Source organism: Narcine bancroftii, chromosome 14 (assembly GCF_036971445.1).
Source record: "Narcine bancroftii isolate sNarBan1 chromosome 14, sNarBan1.hap1, whole genome shotgun sequence".
NCBI lineage: Eukaryota > Metazoa > Chordata > Chondrichthyes > Torpediniformes > Narcinidae > Narcine > Narcine bancroftii.
Window position 1 is genome coordinate 61,705,857 of NC_091482.1, and position 13,934 is coordinate 61,719,790.

General features: G+C 41.9%; 1 protein-coding gene across 3 annotated transcripts in view; it reads left to right on the forward strand.

Moving 5' to 3' along the window:
- map2k1 (mitogen-activated protein kinase kinase 1) overlaps positions 1 to 13,306 on the forward strand; it is a 28,401-nt gene extending 15,095 nt beyond the window's left edge. For all 3 annotated transcript variants that reach the window (XM_069910726.1, XM_069910729.1, XM_069910727.1), the window contains exons 5-11: positions 301 to 352; positions 1,617 to 1,741; positions 3,003 to 3,204; positions 3,385 to 3,449; positions 3,552 to 3,613; positions 10,323 to 10,368; positions 11,087 to 13,306. In XM_069910726.1, coding sequence (XP_069766827.1) covers positions 301 to 352; positions 1,617 to 1,741; positions 3,003 to 3,204; positions 3,385 to 3,449; positions 3,552 to 3,613; positions 10,323 to 10,368; positions 11,087 to 11,200 — 666 coding nt within the window. In that variant the 3' untranslated portion in view covers positions 11,201 to 13,306. The remainder of the gene's footprint in view (positions 1 to 300; positions 353 to 1,616; positions 1,742 to 3,002; positions 3,205 to 3,384; positions 3,450 to 3,551; positions 3,614 to 10,322; positions 10,369 to 11,086) is intronic.
- Positions 13,307 to 13,934: the final 628 nt, after the last annotated feature.

Here is a 13,934-nt window from a genome sequence, read left to right on the forward strand (position 1 = left end):
TGAGCTTAAAGGCCTGTTTCTGTGCTCTAGTGGTTCTAACCAGGTGGGCATCTATTTTACTGAGTGCTCCCTTTTAAAGTCAGAAACACTTGTCTGTTGCAAACAGACACGAATGTCCATTGTACATTAGGTCCTGTTGATCAGAAGTTTATAGATTGTGGTGGTAAGGATTGGAACTGGTCTCCCTGATGTTGAGGATGGGGCACTGTGTGGGCTATAAAAGTTAACATCGTCAAGATCAAAGGAACTCACTCTAAGGTGTTGAAACTTTTTTTGAACAAAACTTTATAATCCTCACAGGTTAATAAGGGACTGGCCTACCTACGGGAGAAACACAAGATCATGCACCGAGGTATGCTGATAATGGATTGAATGTTCCCGGTGAGGAGCTTTTCCATGTAAAATTCTTGGGCAACAGAATTGTGGGAAGACCAAGGCACTGTCATATTGACCCTGCCAGGAGTATCGTGAGGGCTTGGCTCAGTGTCCAGCATGGTCAGGTCTGGAAGGATATTCTATTACCTCGGTTTATGTCGATAGCTGCAAACAGTAACAACATTCCCACATGTTTTATGAACCCTTTGAGATGTAAACCCCCACCAAGCTCATTGGAAGCAGCAGGACAATCTCCAGCTTTTATTGCTCATCCCTTGATGCTGCTAAGGCAGTGATGGTGAGCTGCAGATCTGTGTGGCCCAGCTAAGTTCACTGCCCTCCTGCACAGGATCCATTGGTACCAGGAGCTGGTGATACCCAGTGATGTGCTGAGTGTTGTGATGCCAGGAATGAAGTGAATGATGCAGCAGGGAAGAGGGATCCACAGGGTTCACACTGTTCACAGTTTTCCCATTGGATAATTTGTGTAATCAAGGAGTGGTCTGAGTCTTTCACTTCACCAGAAAATCAGAGATAAAAGTTGTAAAATAAAAAAAGGTTTTTTCTCTCCTTTCCCAGAATGCTTGGACTCCGTACCACACAGCAGCTCTTGAAGCCTTTAGATTTCTCCAGATCAAGATAAAAAGCAGTAAAAGGCTTGTTGCCAATGTGTGCACAGTTTTCCCACAACCAAGTGAAATTATCAGGAAGATGCAATTCCAATGATCATTCCTGGGCTCCTTTAACAAACTTTTGTTAGCCTCACAGCTTTTCCTTGTAATCCTGTAAACATTTCCTTTTCATATTATACAGTAAAATTGCTGTTATCCAGAATTCGAGCATTTGGCAAAAAAAGTAACGGAAAATAAATGGGTAAAAAAAAAATACAGAAGTTTAAAATTGGCGTATCTCACCATTAGTTCTCCATTCACGCAACACGCAGTCTCAAGCAGTTGGAAAACTTGCTTATCCGGCATCTATCAATCCCTGTAGGTGCTGGTATCAGGGATTTTACTATAAATATGTTTACTCCAGATCTCCAACGATCAATTTTCCTCCATCTCTCTATCATGATCTCTTTGGGTTGGGTAGCACACTCTTGCTCCTGCATCTTGTGTCTCTGCCATCATCAACTTGGTATCCTTCCCTGATTGTTTCATTTCCTCATTCTGCTCTGCAAATCTCCTTTTCCATAAATATTAAAGCTAATATTAGACCTTCTAAGTTGTGTTCCTTTCCAGATGTGAAGCCTTCAAACATCCTGGTGAATTCTCGTGGTGAAATTAAGCTTTGTGACTTTGGGGTCAGCGGACAGTTGATTGACTCGATGGCCAACTCTTTCGTTGGGACCAGGTCCTACATGTCTGTAAGTTGTGTTTGGTTCATGCAAGATCTGCTCTGCTCTTGGGAATTGAGGCTGTAAGGAAGAGCTCAGATTGGAAAATGCTTCCACTGATGCCTCTCGTCTAGGGGTTTGGACACTTGCTGAGCCAATTATGGAGGTTATCTGTCTTGAGATTGAGAGACTCTCTAAGCTTTGGCCAAAAGCAGCTGTCACCCCCAACCAAGTGGATGCTTTGTCCTGGATGACCTTTCAGCCTGTTGGATCTGTTCTGCCTTCCAGCAGAGTAAAATCATCTGAATCATTCCTTGTAGCCTTGCAACACGTTCTCTCTCACACGGCAGTGACTCTCCTTTGATTCCTTTTGGCCCTCACCTACTCTAAAGAGTGATTTAAATGGGAAATTAACCTAAGCAGCACCTCTTTAGGATGTGGATGGAAAGGAAATCACCTGGTGGAATCTAAACAGTTGCAGTGAGAAAATGCAGACTCCACAAAAGTACCCTGGTTCCTGGTCAGTGCAACAGCAGCACCTCCTACCGCTCTGTTGTACCACCCGTGAGCATTGTTGGAGTGGGCTCCCGTAGATGGTGGGAAGGGTCAGGAGGTGAGTCACTTACCACAGCCTCAGTCAATTTTTTAGCCGCTGGCAAGCCCAGGATGTTGGTGTTCGTGGCAGGAGACTAGACAATGAGAATGTCATTGAGCATCAGTGGTAGGTGGTTAGATTTCCCCTTGACTGAAATAGCCACTGCCTGGCAGTTATGTGGTGAAGGTGCTTGGGCCAGACTGTTGCTCCAGGGTGTCTGCAGCATAATTATTGGGGAGCTGCTGATGGACCTCAGCATCAGCTATATCATTAACTTGTTACAGGAATGTTACTCCTTCATTCTAAACACTAGAGTGCACCTCAGAGTGAAGGCAAGAGCTCCAATGAGTCTGTGCTGAAAGAACTTGCTTTTCAGACCCACGCCCATTCCTCGCCCATGTTTCTGCTGTCCTCCTTGGCTGTTTGATCAACCTTATCAGCACCTTTTTTCAGGCTGTGGTGCCTGCCCTGAAGATGGTTCATTGCTGCCATGGAAAGAAACACCCTGTTTCAATGCCCTCTCAATCCACTAGGAAAATGTGCACATTTATTGTGGGGACAGTGCAGGTGAGTGATAGTACTGGAATGATGGGCTGAATGGTTGACTCTGTTCCATGAGTTCTGGAATGGGTTTCTAGATGTGCGGATGTCACACAGAGAGACTAACCCCAGGCCCACATTCTGATTATTTTACAGCCAGAAAGACTCCAGGGAACACACTATTCTGTTCAGTCTGATATCTGGAGTATGGGCCTTTCTCTCGTGGAAATGGCAATTGGCAGATATCCCATTCCTCCACCTGATGCGAAGGAGCTCGAACAAATCTTTGGCTGTCGCATGGGTGAAGACTCGACATCCTCTGAGCAGAGCAGTCGACCACCTGGGCGTCCTGGGAGCTGTGAGTTTGAAACTTGAACCTGTATCCCATTGTCTAGTCACTGGGGTTGGGGAGTTGGTGGGGAGAGGGATCACTGGTGTTGGGGAAATCTTGACATTTTTGTGTCTGTATCATCAAGATAATTTGGCTGGTTGTTGGGGAGTAAGTTGAGACATCTTAAGTTTTCATTTCTTCTTGCAGCTTTTGGAGTCGACAGTAGACCTCCGATGGCAATATTTGAGCTGTTGGATTACATTGTGAATGAGGTCAGTGTTGCTCCTAGGTTCCAGGACAACAGCAGCTGTTTGGATTGTCTTGCAGTCAGGCTCCTTGCGATTTATAACTTTTTATGTTCATTCTCCTTGCAGCCACCTCCTAAATTGCCATCTGGAGTTTTCAGTGATGAATTCCAGGACTTTGTGAATATTTGGTGAGTTGATTATGATTAGATTGGGTCCTGGGGTTCAGTGCCATAGGAGGAGCCCACAGCAGTTCTGAGGGGAGTGGTACTGGTTGTTCATTTCCCAATTTAAAAAAAAATGTAGACATTCTGTTCTGTTATAGGCCCTTTCAGCCTATAAGCCCATGCCACCCAATTGACCTACAGCCCCCCATATGTTTTGAACGGAGTGAAGAAACTGGAGCACCTGGAGGAAACCCATGCAGACATGGGGAGAACATAACTCCTTACAGGCAGCATGGGATTCAAACCCCGGCCCTGATTGCTCTGTAACAGTGTTGCACTAACAGCTACGTTAACCACGATTTTTTCGGGGTGTACTGATTTCCAGAGGTGTTTAACCAATGTTGCCTGGACTGGAGGATTGTGGGTTGGATTGGATAGGCTGGCATTATTTTCCCTGAAGCAAAGGAGATATATAAACATTCTAAGAGACATAAATAAGGTAGATTGTGAGAATCTTGTTCCTATGGTAAGGGTATCAAAACGAGGCCATAATTTTAAAATGAGGAGGGAGCATTAGAGGGGATCTGAGGGGAAAGTTTTGTTTCACAGTGACTCATCCCACTTTCTCCATGTCAAAGGATACCTGCCTGGGTCCCAGCTAGGCTGCCTTTTGGCTTTGTATGCTGCAAGTCTATTCAGGCAGGGCTCCTCAACTTTTCCTCAGCTATATTGCCAACTACATTGATGTCTCTGATGAGCTCGTCAACTTCATTCACTTTGCTGCTAACTTTCACCCCGACCTCCAATTCATTTAGTTCATTACCACTGATATTCTCCCCTTTCTTGATTTCTGTCTCCATTTTTGTACATATTTACCAACTCCCACAACTACCTTGACTACACTTCTTCACACCCAGTCCTCTGTAAGGATTCTATTCTTTTCTCTCAATTCCTCCTGTCTCTGTTGTATATGCTCCAAAGATGAGGTCTTCCAGTGCAGATAATATGAGATGTCTTCCTCCTAGGAAAAAAAGTAGATTTCCCCTCTACCATCTCCACGCCCTTATCCGCATCCCTCCATTTTCCACTCATCTGCCCTGGCTCCCTCTGCTCCGAGACACAACAAACACAGGATTCCCTTTGACCTCACCTACCAGCCTCCACTTCTAACATATTTTCCTCTGCAATTTCCTTCACCTACAATTTGATCCCACCACCAGACACGTCTTCCTCTCTCTCCCTCATTGACTCCCTCATCCCTTCCCACTAATTGCCCCCTTGGCACTTCCTGTGGCCATAGGTGAAGGGCCACACGTGCCCACACTTCTGCCCTCACCACCCAAACAGTCCTTTCAGGTGAAGCAACACTTCACTTGTGAATCTGTGGCATCCGCTGCTCCTTTTGTAGACTTCTCTACATTGGAGAGACTGGGAGATCGCTTTGCTGAGCACCTTTGCTCTCTCTGCATCAATGACAGGGATCTCCCAGTGACCAACCATTCAATTCTGTGCCCCACTCCTGTACTGACCTTGTCCACTGCCAAACCATGGCTGCCCTTAAATTGGAGGAGCAACACCTAATATTCAGTCTGGGCTCTCTCCAACTGGATGGCATTAACATCGACTTCTCTGGTTTCTGCTTGCCCACTCCATTCTACCTTTCCTCCCGATCCGTCTCTCTCTTCCAGCTCTCGCCACCTCTTTCCCTCTCCATTCACAGAGCCATTTGCTGGTGTGTGCCCTCCCTCCCTATCCAACTATTGCCTCCGGCCTGTGGGATTGTGCTCCTCCTTCTGGCCCTCCCCTCCACCAATGTAGACGCCTGCCTACATTTTGCTCATATCTTGATGAAAGGCTCTAGCCCAAAATGTTGGTTATGTATCTTTATCTTTGCTATATAAAATACACTGTTTGACCTGTAGAGTTTCTCTAGCATCGTGTTTTTACTTCATTCACAGTGTCTGCAGACTTTCGTTTTTCTCAATTCCTTCTGTGTCACTTCCCCATCTTTTAACTATGCTCCCTGTTTCAGATTCTAATTAGTGTTGTGTTGCACTATCTTGGTGTCCAAGTTGATTGACTGAGAACCTTGCATTAACATCTTACCAGCTTTCAGAAGCTGAGATTGTTTGCACACTGTCGATTAAAGAACATTGTCTATCGTGGACATCAGGGCTTACAATGACGTGCATATCTTGGTGTGTTGTGGTTTCATACTTTTACCAGTTTGAATAAGGTTGATCTGCTGGAGTATGTGACCGACATGGGTTTGACGACACATTGTTGCAGATTTCTTGTCTTACCCATGCTGTTAAAGACAACACTTTACTATTGAAAGGCCACTTGTCCTGCTTAAGGTGTGTTTAGAGACTCACTGATTCTTTTTGTCACTTGTATTGAAGCCTATTTGTATACTGCAATGAGCAGGTTGTATTGACCCCAAGAACCAGTTCTCTTCCATTGTGTATTTATGAAATGTAGGAATGACTGGCCAAGCCAGCAAATATTGCCCATCCCAGAACACTGCTGGAAAGGTGGTAACTGGCTACCGCAGAGGAGGGAGTTCCTGGAGAGATGCCCAGTGTCAATATTTCCAATGCAGTATTGTTAGTGATCCCAAGGGGTATGGTGTTCCCATGTGCCTACTACCCTTGTTCTTGTGTCTAGAACATGGAAGTCATGGATGTGGGAAATGCTGCTGGAGCTGCTTTTTTGTTGAGTAATGGCATTGCATCTTGTAGATTGAAAGCTACAGTGGGTGGATGTGCAGAGGGAGTGAAAGTCCCACTCAAGTCCATTGCTTTGTCCGAGATGCCATCCAACTTCTTGAGAGTGCTGTACACATCCAGCGTAAGAGTGTGTTCTATCGAGGAGTCACGTGATGGAGTAGTGGCGGTAGGGTAAAACCAGCACTCACCAGAAAAAAAAAGTAAAGACAAAGCTTAACAAATATAAAGTATAAGAAATAGAAGATAAAGTTGCAGAGAAGAGAAAGAAAATGGCACCCAAAAAGGAAAAAGTAAAAACAATGGGGGGAAAAAAGAAAAGTCACCGGAAAAGAAAAGAAAGAAGGTCTTACCTGCACGAAGGAACAGGAAGCCGTGGTGGCGAAGAGCACCTGATCTCCGAGGTTGGTGCCGGCCCGCAGAGTCGCGATCCCCCCCACCCCCGACCAGTGGACTGCAAAAACGGCTCTCTAAGCCAAACAAAAGTCCGCAACTGCGCATATGCGAGGAGGAGTAGTGCGTGCGCAATGCACAATCAAAGGTAAAAGAAAACACCGATGGGAGGGGGGCTCAGCCGAGGAGTGGGCAACTGAGGGATGCCCGACACCAGGGCTCTCATCTGGAAGATGAGGAAGGCGACAGGAGAGGGAGTGAGGAACCAGGTGAGGAAGAAAGTCGACGGGGTGAACGGCAAGAAGAGTAGCAGCAGAATGCCCAACAGATGAGCATCCCAGGAGGGGAGGATCAACAAGAAGAGGCCCAGCAAGAGGCCTGACAAAGTGATACAAGCAACTCATCAGGAGAATCAGAAGAGACACAGATACAGAGAAGAAGAAGACACAAATACAGGTACAGACACAGAAGAAGATGACCAAGATCTTCACAGAGAAATAGAAGGTAAAACAGATGGACAGAATATAGATAAAGCCTTTTTTTTTAGAACAAATGAGATCATTAAAAGAATGGTTGTCATTAGAATTTAGTGCAATTAAAAGAAAAATGAAAAGAACAGATGAAATGCAAAGTTTAGAACGGGTCATGACAGAAATAGGGAAAAGAGTAGAAAATGTGGAAGAATGAGAAATGGCTGTAGAAATGGAAGTAAATGACAAGAGGAAAATTGGAAGAAAGTGACAAAAAAATTAAAGAGACACAAGAGTTGTTAGCTCAGAAAATTGGTATGTTGGAAAATTATAGTAGGTGAAGCAAGATAAAAATAGTGGGCCTGAAGATGAAGAAGGCACAGACATAAAGGAATTTATAAAAGGGTGGATCCCGAAGGTCCTGGGAATGACAGAAATGCAGGAAGAAATGGAAATAGAAAGGGCACACAGAGCACTAGCCCCGAAACCACAGACACATCACAAACTAAGATCCATTTTAGTAAAATTTTTTGAGATATACGACAAGAAAAAATATATTGGAACAGGCAAGGAATAAAGTTAGAGAAGATAATAAACCATTGGAATACAAGGGTCAAAAAATAATTTTTTACCCAGACATAAGTTTTGAATTCTTTAAGAGTTTAATACAGCAAAATCGATTCTATGGGGGGGGGGGGGGGAAAGGTTATAAATTCATGTTAAAACATCTGGCCGTGCTTAAATTATTTATACCCGGGGAGCAAAATAGACTGTTCTCGGATCCGGAGGAAGCACAAGAATTTGCAGAGTATTTGCAGGACAGGAGAGATGAAGAGATGTAAAAAGAATAAAGAAAGACGATAAAGTATATATAAAAATATAAAAACAATGTATATGTAAAGAACTAAAGAGGGAAAAGAGAGGGGAAGGGGGGAAAAAAGGGAGAGCTTTGTTATATGTGTGTAAAAGAAAAAGTTTTCTGGAGGGGGTTGGAGAGGGGGGGGGGAGAGAATAACCGTCACTGTGAAATCAGTTGACCCTTACGAGCAAGATCACAACCCAAATGGAAAGGGAAGTTGTGGTTGCCCAGCAAGGGATAAGGGGCAACTTGGAGAGGGGGTGGGCATTTGGGGTTAAGGTAATATTGGATGTGGGAGTTGTTGGAGTATTTTATGTTTTAAATGTGTTGTCATACATTGAGTTTAAAAAGGGAAAACAGATGAAAATGGGGAAAAAGGGGGATGGAGGTGGAGGTGGTGTGGAAGCAGAAAAGAGATATAAGATGGCCACGTTCAACTATATGACTAAAAACATTAATGGAATACATAACCAAATTAAAAGGAAGAGGCTATTAAATTTACTGAAAAAAGAAAAATAGATATAGCATTTGTGCAGGAAACGCATCTAACTGAAGTGGAACACAATATATTAAAGAGAGACTGAGTAGGCCAGGTAGCAGCAGTATCATATAATTCAAAAGCTAGAGGTGTAGCCATATTAGTTGACAATAAACACAAGGTTACGCATGATGCAGTATAATTGGTTACACAAGTTATACATCACTCCTCAAAAATTAAAATGGGATCCAACATTATCAGATAGATGTTTTTGCTGTAAGAAGGAAATGGGAATAACAGTACATGCAATTTGGGCATGTACGAAAGTGAATACATTTTGGGAAGATCTAAATCAGATATTAAATAAAATCAGAAAAAATAACATACCAAAAAATCCAGAGATCTTTCTTTTAAGTCACATAAGAAGTAGAGAATTAGGCCTCAAATTGGATAAAGCGCAAAAAAGATTCATTATGATGGCCTTAGCAGTAGCAAAAAAGTGTATAATGTTCACTTTGAAAATGGAAGAGAGCATGAGAATACAGCAATGGTACATGGAAATGAATAAATGTATTCCATTGGAAAAAATAACATAAATGTAAAAATTAAAGTCAGATTATTTGAACAAATTTAGGAACCATACATGGGACATAACAGGGAGAGCTTGCCTCAGACCTCCACCCCCTAAAATGATAAGAAGACAAAATGATTTGATTCAGTGTCTAAAAACAAATGAAGCATTTTTCCTGTTTATTTTTCATTGGGTGAAGACATTGTTTAATGGTTTTATTGTATTGTATATGTTGAATATTTATTGGTTTTGATGGGGGGGAAGGGGGAGGGAGGAAAAAAGGGAGAAAATGCCACTGTGTATATTTAATGAGAAATGTTTGTATATATTTTGGTTGATATGGTTCAGTGTGAAAAATAAAAAAATATATTAAAAAAAAAGTGTCTTCTATCAGTCCTGGCTTGCCTTGTAAAAAGGAGTTGCGGTGTCAGGAGGACAGTTATTTGCCTCTGTCCTGATCTTGCAGCCATGATATTGACTGCTCTATTTACATTTATGATCAGTCATGATCAAAAGTATTTTCTTTTAAGTATGGAGGGAGTGTCACAGATCTTTCTTTGACTGGTTGGTTAGGCTAATCTTCAAAAAAAATGTTTAGTAGAAGAGGGGATCTTTTACAAACCAATGCAATTCTATCTGAACTAGACAGATGCAGAGATGAAGTTCCTGTGGTTAAAGTCCAGAACTAGAGTGACAGCTTCAAATTGCAGTCTGCTAATTAGGTCAGGTGAAGTTCTTCATGTAGTGATGAACTCATGGAATTACCACAGAAGGCCATGAGGATCAATTCATTGCATTTTATACATTCAAGGTCAGCAAATGGGGTCAGGAGTCAGATATGAACGGAAGCTGGAAACAAGCTATTTGGTCATGATCGTATGAATGGTGGAGCAGAACCAAAGGGCTGTATGGCCTATTTTCTGTTCCTTTTAAGAGTAAAATCCTCAAAGCTCCTGTAATATTTCCCATGGTATTGATAAGTTTCCTTTGTCAATTAATCTCTCTCCCTCTTTGATATCAACTGAGTAATTCATGGCTAACTCCCATGCTTTCTTTTGAGGTGAAAGGTTCACCAACCTCTCCTGCATATGCTCAGTAAGATGTGTTCCCTGTTATAACATGGAGAGTACTGGAATTTCCACAGGGAAAACACAGTTCAAGAATCTCATCTTGTAAAATGAAGTGGGTGGAAGTCAATTGCTATTTATGAGCAAATGTGCCTATTTCTTTTATCAGCTTGATAAAGAATCCGGCAGAGAGAGCAGACTTGAAGCAGCTCATGGTGAGTAAATCCTCGATTCTTTGGTTCTTGTAATAATATGCTGGTCTTAAGTTAACATTTAATGGCTATATATTGAAGTTCCTTCTATGGCCTTGAGTTTTTAAATGGAGCAGACCATTAGGAAGTTCTGTAGATTAACAATTTGCTTTCAATCTCACATCCTGAAATGCTGGATTGATAGGGAAAGGATTGAGTGTTTTCCATTGTATTCAACCTTTGCAGGGTATGGTCTCCACGTGATATCAGACAGCTCAAGCTCGAAACATTAGTTATGTACCTTTTATCTTTTCTATATAAAGTATGTTTGCTGAGTTTCTCCAGTATTGTGATTTTACATCAAAGATCCTTCCAATTTGTTATGGAGGACACCAACGAGCATTGCCCCAATATGACGAAGTATAATTTGAAGGCATGAATAGGAAAGAAGTTTCTACCACCAGTCAAGGCCACAGGCTTTTAAGACATTTATGATGTGAACCCCATTCAATGAAGATGGCAAAATATGAGTTTAATACAAACTTCCAGCAGAAGCACAAAGGGCAAATATCTTCATGATTCATTAACATTTTAAATCTGTACGTACTGTGGATATGGGTTTTGTGGTCAGCATGTGCTGTTCATCTCTGTAGCAATAGCACGTCTGCATCACTGGGGAAATGTGTGACGCTTTTCTAAGTGTCTCTGGATGAGCACCTTTTGATAATTATTTTTGTGACAGGCTCATTCTTTCATCAAGCGATCAGAGGCGGAAAAAGTGGATTTCGCAGGCTGGCTGTGTACCACGATCGGCTTGAAACAGCCAAGCACTCCAACCCACACTCCTGCTATATAAATCACCATGCTGTTAAACCACTGTTGTGTGCAGCAAACTGATGGATGTTTCTGCTGATGGTACCTCATCAATGACCATGTCATATCTATTTAAAGATGCATTTACATTTTTAAAGGAACCCGTAATTTTGTCAATTTAACAGCCCCTTAAATTTAAAAATTTGCTGATAGGAATAGAGAGCAAGATGGTCTTGGGGCTCAGTGCCAAGAGGGAATAGTTGAGGGTAACTAATGAGGTGGGGGGCAACATGGCAATTCACTAGTGTACTCCAATTTTGTGGAAAATCAATTTGTATTTTAGAGGTTTATTGGTTCCTCGCTAGCACTTACAGAATGCTCTGAATACTTAATAAGACTGCAGTGCAGAGAAACTGGAATCTCAGTTGAATAGTACATTCTAACTTCTTTCTGCTGCAAGCCTTATCCACTCACTCTTTCAACTCTATACTTCTACCCCATCAAACATCCACCTCAGTCATTAAGTAAACCTAGTGGAAGCTGGTTGCAGATTATGTTCCTTTTCCTTGTTAGGTGAATTGCACTAATTTCTAGATTGTTTAGTTCAAGATGCAGCCTGTAGCCAATTGTAATGAGTGTAGTTTCTGCAATATTCGAGCTGATGTCACTAGGCCAGAAATGAACGCTGTGCTAAAACCACTATTTTAAGCTGGCCCGTTCAATATGGTTCTTGTGGACTTTTCAAAATTTACACCCGGGCCAAGTAGGAATGTTGAAACCTGATGAGCATATTATTTTGTTTCTCAGCTTGGGCAGGTGGTTGCATCACTAATAATTCTCTTCCACTCACCACCTTTAAACAGAATTGTCTTTGCCCCCACCCCCTCCCCAACACACTTAACTACTTTATAGTTGAAATGTAGTGGACAATGCTGCATGACTTTATTTCTACTCTTGACCAAGAACAAAACGATAATGGGCATTGATCTGGTGGAGCTGTAAATAGAATTAATTAGTAGATAACATTAATCACTGTATGTGAAAGGCAAAATATCACAAGGTGAAAACTTGTTTTGAGGTGTTGATCAGAACTAAAAAAAAATCACAAGCTTGGGGTAATACAGCCAGTGCTTAAGCAAAATAAAATTAGTGGAAGATGACATGGTGGAACAAGGAAAATACAAGCTGGCAAGTGATTTTACATCTGGGCATTAACCTGTGTGCATCTCATGGAACCAATACATCTAGATAGATGTTTTTTTTGTACCATCCATAAAAGTGATGGAACCAATTTTGGAGCCTGCGTTGGAGTGTAAAGGCTGAAGAGTTGAATCTTTCTAGGAGAGCTTTGCAAATTCCATCATATCTTCTCTGTGGGTCTAGATAATTTACCCTGTGAAGCAGCTTTATCCTTACATTAGTGCGTGAGCCTGTGGCCTTGCCAGCTGAATATCTTTCAAAGTGCATTGGATTAAAATTGTTAGAGCCTCGAGGTAGGCAACCCGGTTTTAATTGATGTTTAAGGCCACCAGCTGTTTTGGATTGTTGATTATAAAAATGACAAAGTTCTTGCCATCAATGACTTCTACCATATCCCATCTGTGCAGTAGATAAGAGCTGCAGTTTAAAATCTCAGTAATTATATATTTGGTACATAGTTAGCAATCCTTTGAACTTGCGTAAAACATTGTAGGATGATGTCAAAGGTCAGTAAACGAAGTTTAGAAGATATCTTGTTTTTTTGAGTATCAGCTGCTACTGGTTCCTTGGATGCAAGTTCTCACCCCGTCATCTATTATTGACAATAGCCCTCAGTTTGGCCAAATGCGCAAGCTAGTGCTCCAAATAATGGTCCTCAATCTGAACTTAATCAAAAATGGCCCAAAGGTTCCTGCACTGTTGAAGTCTGCACAACTCACCTGTTCCACTCAATTATAAATTCAGCTTTTGTACTGACATTTTTGGAAATCAGGATGTGTTGGAAACTTTCTAGGGCTCTGATGTGCAGTACACTAAATTGGACAATCTTTTAGACCAATTGTAATCAGTAAGAAAATATTGTTGACTGCTAAAAATAGTGTGAATCGTGTGTACTTAAAAGTGTCGTGTTCCTGCTGAAGATGATCATTAAAATCTAATGTTGCAATAATTAAGTATTCTTAAGAGTTTATTTTTCCCCACTTTCCACATCTATATTTTCCTATTAATGTGACACTTTTCAGGAAGGGCTGCGTCCTCAGCATTTTGTTTTCATCTTAATAACCAAGTGTAACAGTTCTTTTGGCCCATAGAACTCTAAATGGAGGTGCAATTTTAACAATTGTTCCTGACCAGTACACAAGCCCCACCATTCAGTATCATAGATGGTAACTGTTCCTTGTCACACATTAGAACATGCATGAAATTCTTTTAACCACTAAGGAAGACAAAGCTGCCACTTTGTCCAGAACCCCTCAGAGTAACAAGGCCCAGCAACGATTGAACTTGCGACGACACCTGGTTTACACGATCAGTACTCATCACTGAGCTATTGGAGGAAAGTAGTAGAATCGGGCCATTTACAAACTTGCATTTTGATTTATTCCCAGAAACCCCTGCCATTGCTGCGTTTTCATCCCCTCTATGTTCTCCTTCCAATGGCCAAACTAACCCATAGCCCTCAATCCCCAATGCAACCCTAATCTAGCTTCTGCAACTGTTTTAAATAACCTTTTCCCCTCTCCCCTACCCATTAGTGGAAACATGTCCCCTTAGAATCACAAATGCCAGAAACAGTT